This window comes from Caloenas nicobarica, chromosome 3 (assembly GCF_036013445.1).
Source record: "Caloenas nicobarica isolate bCalNic1 chromosome 3, bCalNic1.hap1, whole genome shotgun sequence".
Classification (NCBI taxonomy): domain Eukaryota; kingdom Metazoa; phylum Chordata; class Aves; order Columbiformes; family Columbidae; genus Caloenas; species Caloenas nicobarica.
In genome coordinates, this window is record NC_088247.1 from 66,494,360 (window position 1) to 66,514,962 (window position 20,603).

The window sequence follows — 20,603 nt, forward strand, 5'->3', positions numbered from 1 at the left end:
GAGATAGTATGTAACATCCAGACCTGAAGGGATGATATAATTCTTATTCATTCTTTCTTATGTCACCTGTCTCTTTTGAGAGGCTTCTGTTTTTATTGCTGAGGTTCAGTAGTTTCATTTTCTGTGGTCTATGTACAAAGAATGTCTGATGTCTTTGAAATAAGTTGTGTGATTGCTGATGATTGCAAAGGAATCTGTTTCCTCCATGTTCCCACTGTTTTTCATCCCGGTTTGATCCAAACCTAAATTTCGACCTCGACAATTTTACACTCTGGACTAGACTTATGACTTCCTCATGAATCTTAGATAAGGGTGCTCTGATCCAAATGCTATGATGTGAAGAGGAGAGGGAATCTATCTGAGCACTGTTCTAGCAGTTGGGGATCCTCTCATTCAGTTGCTTTGATATTTGGAAGTGTACAATAAATTCTATGCTCATACTCTGCCACTTGCACAAACAAGACTGGTAGCTTTCTAACACCTGGGACTTGCACAAATAGTAGATTGCATAGAATATTTCTGTTCCCAAATATCACCCAAAACATTGGATGTTAATCTGTCCCCATGGTGATGAGCATATGTTTTCAACAGTTATAAAAAGCTGTCAAAAACAAGAACTTGCATGTTAAATATCATTGAACATTGGAGTCTAGTAGCTTACTGATCGATTGATGTCGTGGGGTTTTTTTTTGTTTGTTGTTGTGGTTGGGTTTTGTTGTTGTTGTTGTTTGTTGATGTGGTGTGTTTTTGGTGTGTGTATTTTTTTGTTTGTTTTTTATTGCAGGCTGAAAAAGCAGAAGGATTTATCCGACTTCCAGACTTCAGTGTGGACCGAGCAATTGAATGCAAAAAAAAGCAGTAAGTTTCTCTATTTCCCCCAGTTTTGCGTGATCTTTACTATAGAAAGGAATTGAATCTCAGCAGTGTCTGACAATGAAGCTGTGGAGAGCTCTTCTTTGTTGTATAAATAATGAGATACTAATTGAGCTACAGAAAGAAAACTATACTGCAAAAATATTTTTGAAACTTCTTTGCCAGATGTCCTTTGCTGAAACTACAAACGGAAAAGTAGATCACTGTGCCAAATGCCTTTTTTTTTTTTCCCCTTCTCTTTGTTCATGGATTATGAGTAAGTTGTAGTCTGAGATGCCTTCTCGTAGGTGGGGATGTCAACAGTGGTACAAGTAATGCTGCTTCCCTCCAAGTCAGGACTATTCCTTAGGCTGCTGTGGTGCAACTGAGCTTGGGCTGTACTTGAAGACTCTGGTTGTGCAGGGATTAAAAACTTTGTTCAGCAGGGTACACATTTCAAAATATTGTCTCCAAACTCTGTATGCAGCACTGACTTCCAGCTGCTTCTGAGTACACTTCAAAGGTTTGGAGGAGTGTTGCTGCTGTTCAAAGATATAAAGCTCAGCATGGTTTTTATTCTGTCCCTTAAGAGAAAGCCTTCATTCTTCTGGTTGGGTCTCACACTGTGATTAGCTGTAGATGTTCCTGAGATTAATTGTGGGCTTGAGTCCTCCGAAGAAATGGGACAGCTATTTTGAATATGGGGAGCTCCATTTTGTTTGCTCAGAGGAAGGGTTGTCACATAGTACAGGACCATGAGAAAATGTTGCCCTTCACTTCTGTAGCTGTTGGCTGTCAGTGACTGGGAGGGAAATGTGCTGATCACTTATTTGAGATAGGGTAAATTAGGATTACTGTGAGGAGTGACCAGTGCTGCTGGTTCAGCTGGGCCTCAGTCAAACAGCACGTGCTTCCATGGGACAGAGTCAGTCACCTAATGAGGAACAAAAGAGGGAAGCCACACAGTCTCAGGATCAGAGATTATGTTTTAGGGGAAAAAAAAAACAAACCCTCTGAAAAGTCTTACTGGTGGATATTCAACTGAAGCGTAGTGTGTGGCTGAGACAACAGGTTAACTATTGGAGGTAGTCAGGGGACTTTTTTGTTTTGTTTTGTTTTGTTTCAAACTTGCCACCTGGTTGCCTCTTTGGTGCCTCCTAAAACTTGTCTTGGAAAAGACAGTGAAGGGTCAGTCCCTATTCACCCATTGTGTGCCACCTGTGGTTTTATTGTATCGCATTCCCTTCCATCAACCACCAGTTTTTTCTGCAGTGGAGTCTTAGCCTGATTAACCGCTCATGGAAGCTGTTTCATATCTTGGGTGATTCCTGGTCCATTCTCTGAAACTTCTTCAGGTTTACTTTGCTTTTAAGAACTGAGGGAAGCAAAACTGCACATCGTATTGCAGATGTGGGCATGCAAGAGAATCATGTAAAGGAATAATAAGTCTTTGTTTTATTCTTTATTCCTTCCTTTTTATTTCCTGTAGTTTATACCCTCTGAACAATATGTGACCTAGGAAATGAGCTAAAAATAGACTAGAGTTTTAAGAAAAGATCTATAAGGATGTATAAGTTGTTCCGGATTAGTATAATCGAGTGAATAAATATTTTAAATAGTTCACTCAGCTATTATTTTTTATTTCTTATGTAAATGATTTTTCTTCATATCTCTTCTATTTTTCTTTAAGTGCTATTAAGATTAGCCACCCACAGATCAAGACATTTTATTTTGCGGCAGAAAATGTGCTGGAAATGAACACGTAAGTAGGAGCAACTGGCCATGTTCATTCACTCACTGTTAAGCAGTTGACAAAGTTATGAGGGGAATTGCTGAGTCTGTTTTTTTTTCTGGTTACTATATATAAAGAAACTACTTCTATTTGTTCACTAATGACAGTTGAAATTAGAATCACTTTATGAGCCTGATTTTAATACTACTGCTCCCAACATCTACTGGTATAAATCCCTTTCTGCTAGAGAGGTGCAAAGATTTGAAGGCAATTTCACCACCTTGGGAGAAGAGAGGGATGAAAGGAAAGAGAGGGAAAAGCTTGATAAAGTTTTGTCCCAGAAGTGATCTAGGACTAGAATATAATAGAGTCTGCTCTCAGAGTAGCATGTCAGTTAACAAGGAGGGTTAAAGGCACAGAAAGGGCTGTTTCGTTAATGTAAGTAAGCATTTACTTCAGCGCCAAACTATGTCGCAGTTAAACGATCCTCATGACAGTTCATAAACTTCCTTTCCACAGATGTCTGTGAGAACAACAATAAATTCATGCAGTTTTTAATGCAAGAAGTAAAAATGGATGTGAATACTGCCATTTTAGAAACCACTGTTCTATCAGAAATAGATATTATTTGCTATTGATCCAGTTTTGGCTGATTCAGATACATCTCATATCTTCTTTGTCTTTTTTACTTCAGACTGCAATCTGTTCACAATGCTATTGCATTAAATGGCCAGATACTGGATACAAAACTGTACAATTTATACAGGAAGAGAACTGCTATAGTCAGGTCAGGATTTTAATCATGGCTCTGCTGGTGATCTTTGTGAGATTCTTCATAGGGCGTTGTCTGATCTTTCCCTCTATAAACAGGAGACCTCATGCATATTTACCACAACAGAAAAGGATAGAGGTTGAGATAACATGTGTGACCTTTCAAAAGGGCTATACATACAGAAATGTATGATACTACAGTAGTGTACGTACATAGATATTCATAAATCTGCACTCTATAGATGCATAGAAGCAAATATAGATAGAAATAAGATGTTGCCCTTTGCAACTTGATGCTGCACAGGGCATACTGGTGGGGAGATAGCCATCTATTTTTGTATCACTGTGTTTCCTACTGGAGTGAGAAGCTCTTGAGGCAGATGGGCTTAGGATGACTGAGAATGAGGGACTGCTGGACAGGAATATTTCTATAAAGAGAATAATCCTGGTTGAGAGAGCAGGAAGGATGTAGGGACAAGGAAAAGGAAAACTAGAGCTAATGGAGGACATTAGTGAGTGCTAAGAGACATTTTGGAGCACAGCTGGAAATTCTCAGTGTCTTAACTACACTTTTGAAATGTTTAGTCTTGTGTGAGTGAGTGATTGAAATCTATGCAGGTGTCCCAGCTCTTATATCCCCAGAATGATTTTCTTCCAAATCCACTTCTCCAGTAAATTTCATTTTGGCTTAAAGCTAGGTAGACTAGTGTTAGAGCAGCTTGCACTATACCGCACTAATTCTTCACTGTTGTAACCGATGATGTTTTCCTTGGCAAATACATGCATTTAATACATAAAGTACACGCATACTCACGCATATGTCAAAACAGACTAAAAGACATCTGTTCTCTTGGCTCCAGTCCCACAAATACATATGCATGTGAGTGGTTCTACTGAACTCACTGGGGCATTCGCATGTGTCGAGTTACTGATGTGCATGAATGCTCAATAGATCACGACCTTTTGTAACTCCTCATGCATATATAGCTATTAAATCAACAGTGTATTTATTAATGCAGTCATTTGCCTCATTAATTTAGCATGTATTTGCTATCATCATGCACACATGAAAAGTAAACCTCTGCTGGCTAGCTGCATGTACTTGCCTGGCCAGTTGCATGCGGTTGCTAGCAATCTGTCTGACCTTGCAGTTAATGAAGTCCTGGATTTTTTAGCAATTCTTTTCTTTTGTTAAGATTTTTTTTATTTTAATAAATCATTCTGCCATGATTAGCTGTTAGGAGAAAGTCAATAATCTACTTTTACAGAAAGGACACTTTTTTCTTGAATTGTTAAGGGTCTGTATTGTTCATACTACCGTCTAAAAATCCAGTTACTTTGACACTGATCTTACTAGCAAATTTGCCATTGCTTCAGTAAATCAACATCAGACACAATGTTTTTTCAGAGTTATGAATCTTAATTCCTGCCCTTCATACATTTCCTATTTAGGCCTTGAGTTTTAATCCGAAAGGCTACAGGTTTTTTGGTTTTTAGTTTCTTAAAATCTGGATGGATCTGAATGGCTTATATGGAAACACAATATTAAAAAAAGTATATCTAGGGATTGTTCCTAACACTAGAAATATGTAGACACCTAGGCAGAGAAATGAAAAAACAAAACAAAACCAGAAAACCCCACAAAAACTAAACAAAAACCCCAGCAAACAAACAAAAAACCCAACAAAAATGAAAAAAAAAAAAAGACCAAACCCAAACATGTTAATAGCTTAAAGCAACACAGGAAGTGGGACTTACTAAGAATAAAAGTTCATAGGGAGTTGAAGAAATATAATGGTTGGAAAGTCCAGATTTGAACGGTTTCTTAGCCTGCGTGGTGATAGCTTTAGCCAGGGCAGCTGACAATCTTCTATGGCTCCTGTGCCTTTTGCTTCATCTCAGGTGAAAGATGGCACTTCAACAGCAGTAGTAAAACACTGCTATTGTGTTAAATATAGCAGATATGCTTTTTCTTTAGCTTCCACGAATGCAGTTCCTTGGTCATCAGTAGTGCTTTTTTCAGGACCAGGGAAAGAAGATGTCTCAGGCACCTAGTTCTGCTCACTACAGGAAATATTAGTATTCAGGTAATTTGTGCCCTTTTAGAAAATTATCTAAGAAATAAAAGGAAACTTTGACATTTAGTCTTCAGATTAATGAAAATAGATGTAATGATGTAGAACACATATGAAAGAGGCAAAAATCTGTCTGATCGGCATGCAAGTATCCCTAACTCCATATTCCCTCTGTTTCAAACACAGGTGGCTAAGTAAGCTAGGGATGGCTGTGGACCCTCAGGCACCCAATGGGAAGAATGAGGAAGGTATGCTCCTAACAGTGGTTTCAGTGTGTAACAACATCATGTTCTTCACAGTTTTTACTTAGCCAATTTTTCACCAGCTCTTTTCTTCCTTTTAAATTTTCAACTTGGGTCTGTCTACTGCCTGAATGCAGAGGAACCACACTGACACAGCACAGAGCAATCACAGAAAAAGAAACAGTGGCACTGAGAGACACTCAGTGATCTCAAGAGGTGTGTAACTGCTTTCTGGCTGTTTGCTGGCTTTCTAAGCCTACCAAGTGTGAAGAGAAACAGCTGTGTTACTCTGGGTTTTCAGATGGTAAGGTATCATAGAATAGAACCATAGAATGTCCTAAGTTAGAAGGGATCCACAAAGATCATTGAGTCCAACTCCTGTCCCTGCACAGGACAACCCCACAGTTCACACCATGTGTCTGAGGGCGTTGTCCAGTCTCTTCTTGAACACTGTCAGGCTTGGGGCTGTGACACCTCCCTGGGGAGCCTGTTCCAGTGCTCCACCACCCTTTGGATGAAGAACCTTTTCCTAATGTCCAACCTACACCTCCCCTGGCACATCTGCCTGCCATTCCCTTGGGTTCTGTCATTGGTCACTAAAGAGAAGAGATCGGCGCCTGTCCTTCCTCCTCCTCTTGTGAGGAAGCTGTAGACCATGATGAGGTCTCCCCTTAGTCTCCTCTTCTCCAGGCTGAACAAACCAAGTGACTTTAGCTGCTCCTCATACGGCTTACTCTCCAAACCCTTCACCAACTTCGTAGTCCTCTTCTGGACACTCTCCAGTAGCTTAATATCTTTTTTTTTTTTAAATATATTGTGTTGCCCAGAACTGCACACAGTGCCCCAGGTGAAGCCGCACCAGTGCAGAGTGGAGCAGGACAATCGTAGGAGTTGTTCTATGGCCTGGGAGCTCAATAGTTTGGGAATATCTTGTGCAATATAGACTCATCCCTAGTGTGTCCTCCATTCCTGGGGGTTTCAACAACAGCAATGTTGCAGGGGGTTGATAGTGATGTACTGAAGCCTAAAATTTCCTTCAGATCCAAGCCCAAGATTTAATTGTGGTATGAGTAATTGTTAAAGTTCTCTAGCAATTTATTTATTATCTTAATTTGCACACTGGTATAATAGAACTCTTTGGGAGTATACCTGCACTCAAATCACAAATCTGGGTAGAGTACAAAGCAAGTCACGTGTCAGAGCACTGGGAAAAGCTGCTGGTGAGGACACATGTGCTGGGAGCTGGTTTAGAACGAAAAGTGCTGTGCGTAGTATTGCATTACCAAACCAGGACTGGACTCTGACCTGATGAATATGTATCATCTTCTGGGCTTTTGTCCCTCCATTTTTAGAGTATTGGTATCTAGTGCCTTTTTTAGAACTGCTCAGGTTGTGAAGAAACTGTAATTATGAAGAAGAAACTGGTGTTTGTAGTAGTATGAACATGTAGGTGATGCAGCCTGTTTTGCCTAAGCATGGAAATGCTCCTCTCTGCATCCCTTCTGCTGTTTCCCAGAATAAGGTTGTGGTTTATGTCTAGGCTTTGGACATGTAATTCCATTATTGATTAGTCTGGTCTGTCTCTGTTTATACTCTGGCTCCATTTATAGTCTACCATTAAAAGTGGCTTTGGGGCTGGTAAACATAGATACCACTGATTTCTGGAGATTCAGCAGGTCCCATCAATTTCTTTGTTTTCACTTCATGGTTCCTCTTTGTTTCTTGTCAGGCAACTTGTTAATTTTCATACCCCCAAATTCCTCCAAAATGCCGGTGTCCTCTTTGAACAAAATTTTGTGTCAAAACAGGCTGAGATAATTAGGATAGCAAGCTGTATTGAGTATTAGGCTGTGTAGCAAGAACTGCATAGTAATTTTACTTGGGGATGAGGTGTGCAAACATGTTGTCCATGTTTACCCAAAGGAGGAGTTTGATGGAAGATGAGGATGGTCAAAATTCTATACATGAAAACATTTTTTTTTAAAGCCTCAATAATGTAATATTGATGGTGTTGGTTGAATTGAGGATTATAAACCAACTCAAAATAAGTTGGCTCACTAATCTTAATTAAAAAGAATGGCAGAAAGATACAAAATAATCTACTGAGTAACCTCTGCAGTAGGTTATCTATTACCCTGCAACAAACATAACATAGACAAGGTTTCTTCAGCTTTTAAAGCTGGTGGCCCATTTCCCCTTCAGAAAAAGGCACTCTGATTCTGGTGTCAAACACCTTCTTATCTTTCCATGTGTGTTTTGTCACAGGTGCTCAAACAGTTGCCCAGAGCATGAGTTCAGTACCCCACTGACACACCTGGGTGGATGTGCCCTTGAAGAGGCATTGCTAAATTTCAGAAAAGTGCTGTCATGACCTACAGCCACTTCTGTTCCTACTGACCTGGTTCTCCTCTCTGTATCACACACCATAAATTTTCAGGAAGATCTTGGCTCTTGTTCTGGCAGTTCTTGTGTACTCATGTACTTTTTGTGCATTTTAACACCCTCCCTCCTCCCCAACTCCATTTGCCTATTCAAAGTATGAGAAACAGCTGTTGATTCTTTTTCAGTGTTTCTCTGTGCCTAAAAGGAGACCTGTAGAAACAATAAGATCTTTACTAAGAGTTATTCAAGAAGGCATTAATAAAGCCTTAGAATTTGATATAGGTCTTATTACAGTCAATCTTTATGCTAAGATGTGCCAGCACATATTTCCAGTAAACAGAATAGCAGCTATACTAGTAAAAAACCATATAGTTCTGCAAACAATACAGGGAGAAAAAGTAATGAATCTCTTTCACTTTATTAACATCTTGGAAACCTCCCTCTTGTGTATAAAATTATTCTCTTTTAAAACTTTGTTTCCCTAACACTGTGCTGATTAAAACCTCCAAATGGCATGCACGAAAAGAAAGTGTGTGGGTATTAATTTAGTCAAAAGATGAGATAATCACAGGTGATTTTCCAGAGTCCATGCCAACACACTGCTATCATGTGGTGTGAACCCATGAAGTCCAACTCTTACAAAAGTAGTCCTAGAACATAAACAACCCTCAGTGACTTGTGGGGAGAGCTGGAGAGTTACTTCCACCAGAGAGACCCAGCTGCTCTGGGGCAGCACAAGTTGCTGCATGCACCTGTTGGAGACCACATGGACAGCCTCTGTTCTTGTCACACTTGGCACTCACGTTGTCCTCATGAAGCTCTGACTACATCTTTGCAACCTTTTGTGTCCTCAGCTCAGTTGGGTGGGAGTGAGCACTGTTACCCTTCAGCCATAGTGCAGGACAGGATTTAAGTGCTGGTTGCTATAAAGGTTGGATGTGAAAGGCTGATGCGTGCTGGGAGATTTAGTGGAGGCAAATGACCTTGCCAAGTGGCTATAACCAGGCCCTGGGAATAGAAACCAGCAACTTACTGCCTCCCCATTCCTGGGTCTCATTTTATCAATTATTGTAACTTCATTTAATCCACTTTTTAAGAGCATCTGAGAAAATGTTTTCACCTGCTACACAGGTAGCTCAAAGAAATAACATGACTACCTCTATGCCACATGTCAAGAGATACTGAGGCTCTATCAGCTTGCTCTTTATTTACACCCTACTCGTCTTTACCTTTTTTGTAGTTCTAGAGTACCGCGTTTACTTGTAGTACTAGCTCCGCACACGTACTGCCATGCTGCATTGCGTGCCTATGCGAGCCACCGTGTGGTGGCAGAAGACTTGTGAGGCTGCTCTGTGGTTTCCAAAGCACCATGCGAGCAATCTGTTTTCTCCAAAATTGCAGCCCAAACATCAATGCCTGTTGCTAGCTCCAGGAAAACTTGCTGGTTAGAGAGACTAAGGGATAGTATCTGGTACTCGCAAGAAGTCTCCCTAACTTCTGCCACAAATGTTGCAGCCTTTCTTTTAAAGGCTTTAAAAGGGGGAAAAAAACCACCTCAAACCTGTTCGTCAAGCTAGCTAGAGCAGTGACACCTAGTGTTTCATGCCAAAGCAAATTAGCGATTTTTTTTTTTCTTAAAAAAAAAAAGTTGCCATGAAGTAGTGTAGCATTACCACAAGTAGGTTAATTTTCACTGTAGGAGACTGACTTATTACAGAGTGGTCCTCAGCCCGGTGTGTCCTACTTGGTGACCTTTTGTTACCACAGCGCTCCGAGGAATAAATGAGTATTGCTCTAACACTTTGTTTTTGCTCATTTCCATGTCTGCCTCAGAATGCTACAGTGAAAGTGAACACGATGATCCAGAAATAACAGACACACCACCTCCCCCCTACGCAGTCCAGCCACCACCTCCTTCGGTAAGTGTTACAGTAATTAGATTGTTTCTTGCTACTAGCCAGTTGGAGCAAAACTTTCTTGAGGTAGTGGACCTTTAAGGAATAACCTAAAGCAGCGGCTGGAAATGTTCATCCTGTGTTCTGTGGAATGAGGATGCACTGGCTGCCCCTGCCCCATGGCAGAGCACACAGTTGTCGCAGCCTGCACTGCTGGGAGCAGGATGGAGGCATATTCATCTTGCTGGAGACAGGAAGGTGTCAGTCTACCTCATACACATGCTGTGCCTTTACAAGGTTTTTAACACAGTGCCGTAACCTAGTTTTTCATACTATTCTTTTTAAATTTATTTATTCTTTTTTAATCAGTCCCATATCTTCTTTCTTTTTGTGAGCCCAGTAGCAGCATCCAACAGATTTGTATTTATTTGAGTGAGCTGTTCTTAAGACTGCTGAATTTGAGGCTGCTTTTGTGGCAGTGAAGACAAGTGAAGGGAAAGAGGCCTCTTCTTACAGCAATAGAATTTGTTCTTTTCCTCTACCTCTGAAAAATAGACTATTAAAAAAGAAAATAGGCATCCTCCCAAAAATCTATGTTATTTTTCTCTCTTGCTGTAGACTATTTTCTGAGAACAGTCCTTCCTGCTTCACTTCATTTCATACATCAGAATAAGCACTGTGCATCCTCATGTGACTAATCAAATTGCCTAATTATTAACCACTTGTCACCCTATTAATCTCGTTTCTATATTGTTGCTTTTCCCAGTGATCTCATCTCCCCTTACAAGTGCTTTAAGATACAAGGTTTACTTAATTCTGTGTTTAGAAATGAGTAATCTGGTTTGGGATGGTAATGCAGCTGAAATAAGGAATCATGAGTTCAAGACTTTCCCTTCCCCAGCTGAAAGCTGACATCGAAGGGTATGCAGTAATATACTTAATACTAAATCATCTCATTACATCTCATGGAAGGCAAGTGTCTGCTGCCTCATTGGTGTGGTACGGGTTCCTGTATGACATGCTGAAATGAGATCCAGTAGCTGGAATGGGCACAGAGGCACCAAAGCACGAACAAATTTGAAATACACAGATGAGCTGGAGAAGCTTGCATGCTCATGGGCAATAATAAGAGGAGATGCCATGCACAGGGTTGCCTGTCTGGCAATCTTTAATTAGCTCGCATGAAGCTGGGAGTGTATGTCACACTGTCACCCACTTGCTCCCTTCTGTTTCAGTCAGATAAGTCAGATTTCACTTCCTCTCCTACAGCAGTTGTGTAATGTTAATCACTGTAAAACAGTCCTCCTGGCACTCTGGGGGTGTGTGGTGTTCACTGCTGTGTAAAACATGGTTCTCTATTGCCTGTATTAACTGGAAGTTAAACATGTCTGAGTGGCTATAAATATCAGAGAAAATAGGAACCTTTGCAATACATCTCCAAGAGTTATTCTGGGCCAAGGGCCGATAATGAGGAGTCTTGAATTTTATACTCCAGTGGCTTTCCTTTTAGAGGCTGTAGATGTCTTTTCCATCTGCTCACCTCTGAATGAATGCCTACATTTTTCCAGATGATGAGTTTTAAACAGGTGCTGTTTTTTAGTTTTCTGTTTTTCTGGCTTCCTACTGCTTGTCAGTCCATTGCTGCAGAGGTGATCTCCGGTTGTCTCCTTCCCATATGCTCTTTCTGACTGCTGGCCTCCACGTTTTAGCAAGGGACTTGTGGGAGGCAGGCAACAGTGCAGGTGCTGAAGAGTCTTGCTTCCTCAGCCTTTCCCTTAAAGGTTATCTTCCCTCCAGCCTCTACCTCTCTCAGCTGATTTCCCTTCTCACCACCCATTTAAAATCCCTTCTCCCATGGATGAAAGTCAGTGTCTCCTGAGCAAAGCTGTCATCTTTTCACCTCAGACATAGCTACTGAAATAAGCTTCAGCTGTAATGTATCTTCCCTGTGCTCAGCTTGCTCCTGTGGTGGGTAGAGAGCAGTTAGGTACTGAAACAGCTGTGTTTGACTGCAAGTCAATTATCTTTTAAATACCCAGTTTAACGCCTCTCCCTCTTCCAGACAAGTATTGGAGCAAGAAAGCCACTGAAAGGACTGGGAAAGCACGGATTTCACTGGGAAGTCAATTCTAGGAGTGGAGTTCTTGCTGGTGTCAGGGAAGACTGGTTAAACAGTGCTTATTGCCAGTGCATTCGCTGCAGATTTTTTGTACCAAGCTATGAGGTCCCACACGTGATGGATTTTAATTGCTACTCTGCAGGTATACCGCCTTCGGAAGGCTTCCTTGAATCTTTTCAGATTGCTACTGGAAGAGACACTTGTTCTGGAAACCCAGCCTAGCATCAAGAATGCCACAGGCATTGACAGGGGTTCATTTCTTTTATTATTTTTATCTTTTTTTTAAAGTTGCATTTCTTCCTACTGGGGGATTTTGCAAAATAGTAATTAGGAGTTATGGATGTTTTGGAAAATCAAACCAATGCTGTCTTAAGCAGAAAAGCCTCCAAACTTCTTGAGATCAACTCCAGACCGAAAAAAATCAGTATGGAAACTAATAGCCACCCCACTGCAGGTTCTGTTATGTGTTAGAGCAGCATACATTTTGCTGTACTTCTAGCATCAAGTTTTCACTTGCTGTCCTGTTCTCTACTGATGCAAACTATTTTGAAACTTGAAAAAGAAAAAAATAGTGATTGTGAGCTTTCCATATTTATACATGCTTTTGAGTACTGTGGAAGAAAAAAGCAAGTGAAGAACAAGTAAATTTTAACATAAGCACAACAAAAGTTAGACTGACCATTTGCATTAATTTCTCTGCATATGAATGCATTTACAGTCCAAAAACTAGCAGTTATGTTGAGACAACAGATTACAGCAGTCCCAAAAGAGCAGTTGAGGTGTTTCATGGTAATAATTTTTCTCTAAAAAATGCCTACAGACTCATTGGTCTCCAGTGGAATCCTTGTGATCTGCTGGTTCAAGCATCTGCTTTTTAAAATGTCCCCAAATAGAGATTTATTATTACATGGATGACTGCAAAACTTCCAAAGGAACCACTCCAGTAAGTTAGGTAAACTTTTGTCATGCCAAAAAAAAAAAATAACACAACATATGTAAAGAAAAAGAAAAACATTCTGGCAGTCATCTTTATTCTCACCCACATTTTTCTTTTTGCACAAAATGAAAATGAAAATATACCCCACCCAGTGAGGTACAATTTTAATTTCAGTGACACTTTCTTTTGCAAGGACAAATGCCAGAAAAATAGAAGTGAGATCTAACATCTTCCTTTCCTGTCTTTGAACAATTGAAATTAGACTATCCACACCATATGAGCAAGAGCTTTTACTGTTCGGTTGTTCTGCTTGGCTGTACAAATGCTTCAACAATTTGTTTATGTGATAGAAATTCTTAGATGAAATGCTTCAGATCACCTGCATTCCCAAGGGTGTTTTTATCACTCATACATGTAGTTTATGACATCATCTCCTTCTCCTTTGCTTTAGAGGGCATTTGTAAAGATTTCCTTTTTAAAAACAAAACCACATCTGAAAAACCATGTTGTTCTTCTCATAATAGGAATATAAAGTAAGTCTGGTCCTGCAGTGTTTGGGACAGTCTTGGAGGAATGACTTTGAAAATTCACAAAAGGGAAGAAAGTGCTATAAACAAATGGTGACCCACAATCTGATATTAGTCCTCCTCATCTTCTGAATTTATTAGTAGATACGTGATACAGCTAGAAAAGAAGCACAGGAAGACAAATCTAATTTGCTTTTTTAATGTAAAAAGGAAGTAGTATACATTACAGCAAGAGTGAATCGCAGAGCTTTATGGATCATAATCCAAAAAATTGTCACTCTTGGTTTGGCTTATATAAATTGATCTTACTTTGAGTTTACCAGGTTATTAATAAGTATTGCAAGCTAGTCCCTTTATTGTGTTTGCAGCTTGTCTGGGTTTCCCTAGCAACATCATCTCAGTAATTTTCAGTACTTCCTGTTTAGTTATAATCTGTTTTAATCCTTACACAGATCTATTCTACATATGTATTGAGAACATAAACTTGACAGAATTGTCATACATCGAGTCTGGTATTTTGATTCTGGCATTGGCCGGTAGCAGATGATTTACAGGAGGAGTGAATTTCTGCTATAGCAGATACAAGAAATCTGGTTTTCATACAATTATAATCTCATCACGTTTTCTGATATTTTCTGCTAAGAGCTTCACTATAAGGCTTTATCTCCTTTTGTCTTTCATTACTTTATTTATTACTGTCAATTAATCCTCTTCTGGGTGTATTTATCTGTGTATTTGTGTTTGTGTATGTATTACTTGTATGTTTTACTCTCTTGGCTCATCTTTTCAGTGTTGTTTGGGGGCTAAAAGAAGCAGACTACTGCTAGTTCTTCTTGTGAGAGGTGCTTTTGGTGACCAGATAATAGTACAACTCAACCAATGTAAATGCCTACTGTAGGCAAAGACCTGGGCATCTATTTGCTTGTCTGGGAAGCTGAATACTTCTCAAAACTTTGTTCTTTTCCTCAACCTTTCTTTGCATGCGCTTGTCATAGCCTCTGTCATTCAGCTCCTAGCTCCTAATGATGACTGTTAGATGTCTCTGAGACCTGTCTGTTTGTATGTGCTCTTGTTGAGGCAGGGTGACAAGTACAGTATGGAGGGCCCTAGGATGTCTGAATGATTTTTTGGTGTGCTTCTTATGAAGTTTGTATCCCTTTCCAGACTAATGTGCTGAAGGATGAATCTTAGCAGGTGAACGAGCAGCACAAATCTTGTACCATTCCTCTTTTCCTGCCCTCTGCCCCATGGTGGTCTGGTTTTTAGTTTCCACCATTAACTTGCCATTATATTACCATTGGCCTTCTTGCTTTGGTGAATGATTAGTGCCTTGAGTGGACCAGGTGAAATGGCTTTATGTGCTGATACGGTCAAGGTACTTAAGTGTTTGGGCCCATTTCTCTCTATCCATGATTATGGCATTGGTGGATTTATTGAATACTTCAGGACAACTTCATGTTCAATAGCTAATACAGAGTTTCTCTTCAGCACTCTTGATTAGGTCAATAGAGTGAAGACAAAAAGGAGTGAGCATGAGTGTGAGACCTAGCATGGAAGGCTACATTCAACACTATTTTTCCTTAGTCTCTTGTTCCTAGGCATTGTCAGGTTTTAATCTGTTTTACCTCTGGCTTCCTTATGGCTTAGCTTCTGAAGTTACTGCTCTGTAGGAAATTGGCTGCCATACCTCAGGTTTTTTTGGATGGATAATTAATCAGATTAGATCAATTTTTGGTTGGTTAGTATTTCAGCTGCATATCTATTGTATAACATGTAGAACCCAGGAACAGGAATAATGTGGAAATAATTTTTCTTTTTTCTTTCCCACCCCCATTTGTTTCTGGAAAGCAGGATCAGCAGAAGTCTTCTTTCACCTCGACTCTGTCAAGTGAAGCATCTTGTTCTATCTCCTCTCCTGAAAGCACTTTCAACTCCCAAGAGTCATCTTCTTCCCTGGTGTCCAAAGTGGTTTTTTCTGAGAGGCAGTCCTGGCTTGACCTGGTTAGCTGTTCTGCCACAGAAGAGGGTGATCAGCCTTTAACCTTCTGCGTACAGATTCACTCTGATGAGCCGCCAGAAGTGGACTGTGGGGAAGCGGCAGAAAGCCAGGAGGTCCAGCTTTCCAAACCCAGTGATGGACCCCAAAACTCTTTTTTAGATCTGGATACACATTGTCTGGCTGTGCCAGATGCAGCAGGACAGAGATCACTAGCCAAAGGTGAGCTAATGAGAGAGGAGATTCTTTTCTGCAGAGCCATACAATGTGGGAGTTCACGGGTTTTCCTCAACTTCCTTTTTCCTTCCTCCCCCTGTGTTCTTCACTGGAGTGGCACATAATTTAAAAGAAACATTTGGTTTATTGCACATTAAATATGTACCTAGTGTCTAATTGGTAAGTACCTTTACAGCTTTTCTCAAACTTTAGCTCCATGTTTATAGCCTCTATAAAAAAATCCTAACATAAACATATTTTTATTAGCTTTATTTCAATACAGCTGTCTTTTATTAGTTAAAATTGAATCAAAATTTTAAGAAAGTGTGTCACAGAATTGACACCCTGAGCAAAATGGCATAGGTAGGAAGTGGTGAACGTGGGGTTAGGTCAATCGAATTCTAAAAATAAAAGCAGTTGCGCTCTACTTGCAGTATGTATTCCCTATTTGTTTTGTTGAACTCCATTGTAATCAAGAGGAAACAACTGCAATCCTGGATCAGAAAGTCCATTAAGACTGAATTTTGTTTCAGCAAATGGGTATTTGCATAGGTATCTTACTACCAAAATCTGCTAAATTAAAAGGTGGCAGTTCCTGAATTTGTCATTGTTGCTGTTAATATATCTCCTGCCATAGCAAAGCAATGTGTCTTTACTTTTGAGCAAATTTGCTCCTTCCTGCATTAAGAACAGTTGACGCATAAGAGGTGTCTCTTGTGTACAACATATTGAAATGAGAAGATGCTCAGCATGCTGCATAGAGAGAGAATGCATAAGGAAGCAATGATGTTCTTCTGCATCAGCTCTACTCATAATTTGAAATCCTTGTACAGATTTGAAGAGAGTACTTCGTTGTTGGAAGAGCAGTGTTATCTCAGTACATCGCAAAACAGAAGTCCATCCAAAAGCTCAGGCTGAAGGAAATGCAAAACTGGAAAGAAACAGCACTGGACTCATTGGGAACTTAGGATATTTCTCTGTAGGTGAACTTGGCACTGAGTGAAAAGTGATAGTGTAGGATACATAAGTTACATTGTCAGTCTACTAATGGTTTTACCAATATCAACAGGTAGCACACTTTAGTTTGTCATGTTTTTCTGATTTTAAAAGAAAAAGGGACCTAAGTACAGATTTTAGCGAAAGTGAAAATTAATTTCAGAGTGTTTTGCACTCAGCTTCATTATCGATCTTCTAGGCTGCTCTGCTAGAGACTTCTGTAGCAATGAAGATAAGTAAGAATTAAAACTGATCGAGCACATGTAGTATTCTTATGTGGTGGAAGACAGTAGATTTTTGAGAGAGTTCCCATGGAATCAAATTTCCATAAGCTCTGGCTTTGCAAGTAGTGAAAGGCTGGGGCTGGCAGAAATAGGGTCTTTAATGAAAATGTCACAAAGACGTAGTAAACCCCCTAAGAATTTCCTTCTCAAGCTAGTTGATAAGGCTGTACAGAAATACTGTGAGGTAAATTGAAATTGTGGCATAAAAGTTAGCTGTAAAACCTGATGATTTACAATAACTAGTAAGAACACCATTGTTAACTGATGCAAAACAAGAAGGCGTATCTCAATGATTTGCTAGTGCAGACTGCATTATTTGCTTTATAATGCTTCTGAAGAGTGTGTTTCTGACAGCTCATCACGGTTCAGAGAAATGGGACCGTGTCCAGAAGGAGACAGGTCCGTCTTGCATTGGTATCTATGCTGAAAGTGCATGTCCTGTGTGCATAAGCCAGCCCTGCTGTTGTCAGAACGTGTATGTGATCTTTGAACCTGCTCCCTGCAGAGCCTTTATGTGTGGATGGAAAAAGTCTGTCACACACTGTGCATTGTGGTCACATGCTGCTTAGTAAAACCCCATGAGGATATATTGGTTGCAGCTGACAGCAGCCTAGAGCTGAGGTGAAAGTTTTCAAGAACTGAAGAGCACTTTTGTTGGCAAAAGTCGGAAACAGGAGGCCAGTGTGAGAAATCTTGGTCCCTAGAAGGAAGAACAAGTAGCTGTGGCTTTGTGGGAAGAGCTTATAAAGAAAATACAAAAATAGTGAAGAAATTTCAGTGATGAATTAAACAATGAAAGAAAAGTTTCTGAGAGATAAAGGGATGAATCTCTGTAAGACAAACTACAGATTCAACTAAATGATCATGGATTATTTTTTCAGAGAAAATTGTTTAAAGAAATCTGCTAAGCAACTGTGTCTGGTGCAAGGAGATGTACAGTATTATATTTTTAACGACCTTTCCAGCCACTCTTAGTGGTGTGTGACCATTCTCAGCACTGCTTACTGGGGAGAGGTTACATACCAGAGGGTGAAGCAAAGATACAAAAAAGGAGAGTTTAACAGTCTTCTCTTTTGAAAGGAGATCAGTATTAGGTTTCCATCTACTTTGTGGGAACATTTAATACTTCTGTGTTGCAGCTTGCTATATGCACAGTGACAAAGGATTCAAAGCTGCCTGTGACACAAAGAAACTGAAAGGTAAACAAGAAATGATTGAGAATACAAACAACTATCTGAGTATGTGCCCTGTATCCAGAAGCTTGCCTTGCCCCATCTGGGATGGCTAGACATGCTCTGCAGCCAAATTCCGTCCTTTGCATTTCTTCTGGCAACCACTGGAACAAAAGGTATCTATGACCTACCAATATCATTATCAAAAACTATGATAACAAGAAGAAGCTGCAGAAACTGAGAGATTACTGTAAAAGAACAGCAATGGGTGTTTATATTTATTTAGGGATCTTCTACTGTAGCAATAGCATCGTTCTTCCTTGTATTTTCTGAGGGTTTTAGGATCATATGAAGTTAATACATCTTGGCAAGGAATTCTTATGCTACCACTTCTGTTTTATTTATTTTACCTTAGCTCACAGTAGCTGGTAAAAGATCTGGTGTATGCCAGTATTCTGAAAAACCTGGAAAGCTTTTCAAACACCACATGAATTTTATCTGTGTTGGTTTTGCGGGAAAGAGTTAGTTAAATAGGAGCTGGATAAAGTCAGTTCCTTCTTTTCTCAGAACCGACATCCTCTTCCCCTCCGGAGTCTTCCTGTGTCACTAATAGGCAGAACAGATCTACTGGTGTGCTCTGGCTCCTTTGTTCCTTCCGCAAAAGTTGCAGAAAATGGCTAGATCGTGGCTGAGACTAGCCAAGAAGTATGCTTATGATGAGAACAACTGTGTAGAGAAACAACTGTGTTTGAATGATTGTTTCTCATCAAAAACACTTTAGAAATCACAGTGAAAACTATGGTGTTATGGATTTCTGAACTCTCTGAAAAAGAGATACTTATTTTGTTTCCAGTTCAGTCACAGTTTGTTAAAATGCCACCCCTCACTGCTGAGTCCACTATACTGTTACAGTCGAGAGCATCTAACTGTTGGTGGTAACATAATTTTCTTATTTTCTCCCACTCTCTCCTACCCTTAGTTCTGCATTTGCCAGTGACGAGTGTCCCTAAGCTATGCCCTCCTAATTCAAATATTTCCTCTCTTTTCTATTCTGTTGGAAATGTGATTTCCCCAAGGTGTCATCATATCGCCATTTAAAAGTCTGTTACAGGTCAAAAGAGGTTTGTTCTCCTCCCCTCTCTCCCCTGTCTCTCCTCTCCTCTCCCTTGGTCTATATGTTGGCTCATTGGCAAAAAAAATTTTGGCAGAATCAGAAACAGAGGTATTGGCACAGTTACAAGAAGCTCATAAGAGTAACAAAAACAGGAGGAAGAAGCAGATTATTATTATTATTATCATTATCATTATTATTATTATTATTATTATTATTATTATTATTATTATTATTATTATTATTATTATTATTATTATTATTATTTTCCAGGACAAATGCACAGTTGGAGAGCTGTGACATCTCAGGGGATGTGAGAACAAGCATTTACATTTCAGCTTAGATTTAGTAAGAAAGGTTCATTTGGAGATGGTTTTCAATGCAAAGTGTTCTTTCTGCCAAACATTACCAATTTATATATCTTTACCACTGGGAAACAATCAGCTTGATTTTTCACAGTTGATTTTGAGAAGTTCTGGATCATTTCACCTTTGTAGGTTTAAGGAGCATTAAAGCTGAGATTTCAGGCAGGCTCCTGTGTTGCTGCTGCAAGGTGGGGAGTCTCAGTACCTTAATGTCTCCCACCCGTGGCAAGTTGGCTGACAGGATGGTGGAAGTTGAAAATTGAGGAGTTGAAGAGCTGGCAGCTTCCTCTTGTCTATGAATCTCCTGTTAGCTAGAGGGAAATTCCAGATAAGTGGCACTGAGCCACAAAATTGTGTTTTACTTCTCCTGAAACAGAATGTGTCAGAAGTTTTGACTTGCCTGAAAGATTATTTTGTTTTCCTCACCACAACCTAGAAGGTCTCTTTCTCTTGAATGTTAAAATATCTCAGGGCAGGACTTCTGTTTTCATCAGGCCAGCACTGGTTCTTTTCCACTTTCCTGACTGTGGAGTTTGACAAAGTTAAAAGAGCTATACAATACTACAGATTTTTTCCAGAAGTGCTATGAAGCTTTAACAGGCTCCAAGGCTTGTCAGTGAATGGGATGGTGCAGGATCCCAGGAAGACTGCTCCTTCCAGTGGCATCGCTCAACAGAATTGCTTATAGTTAATACTGCACATGTTCTCCTGTGTGCATGCACACACCCATAAATGCACACAATATCCTTCCACTGTTGCTCTTTGTTCCTCACCACTAATCCTTCAGTACATCCTGAGAGAAAAATGAATGTATTTTATCTTTAACATAGGATGAGATAAAGAAGTGCCGTAGTAGCATTTCAGTTTCCTAACTTGCATGCCTGAGAAAGAAAGTGCTTAGCTTGAAGAGTACTGGTGGAAGAGATAACTT

General features: G+C 39.9%; 1 protein-coding gene across 2 annotated transcripts in view; it reads left to right on the forward strand.

The window, feature by feature from the left end:
• Positions 1-20,603, forward strand: part of IPCEF1 (interaction protein for cytohesin exchange factors 1) — a 37,484-nt gene that overhangs the window by 8,796 nt on the left and 8,085 nt on the right. For both annotated transcript variants that reach the window (XM_065631623.1, XM_065631621.1), the window contains exons 3-7: positions 785-858; positions 2,543-2,614; positions 5,617-5,678; positions 9,888-9,973; positions 15,384-15,750. In XM_065631623.1, coding sequence (XP_065487695.1) covers positions 785-858; positions 2,543-2,614; positions 5,617-5,678; positions 9,888-9,973; positions 15,384-15,750 — 661 coding nt within the window. The remainder of the gene's footprint in view (positions 1-784; positions 859-2,542; positions 2,615-5,616; positions 5,679-9,887; positions 9,974-15,383; positions 15,751-20,603) is intronic.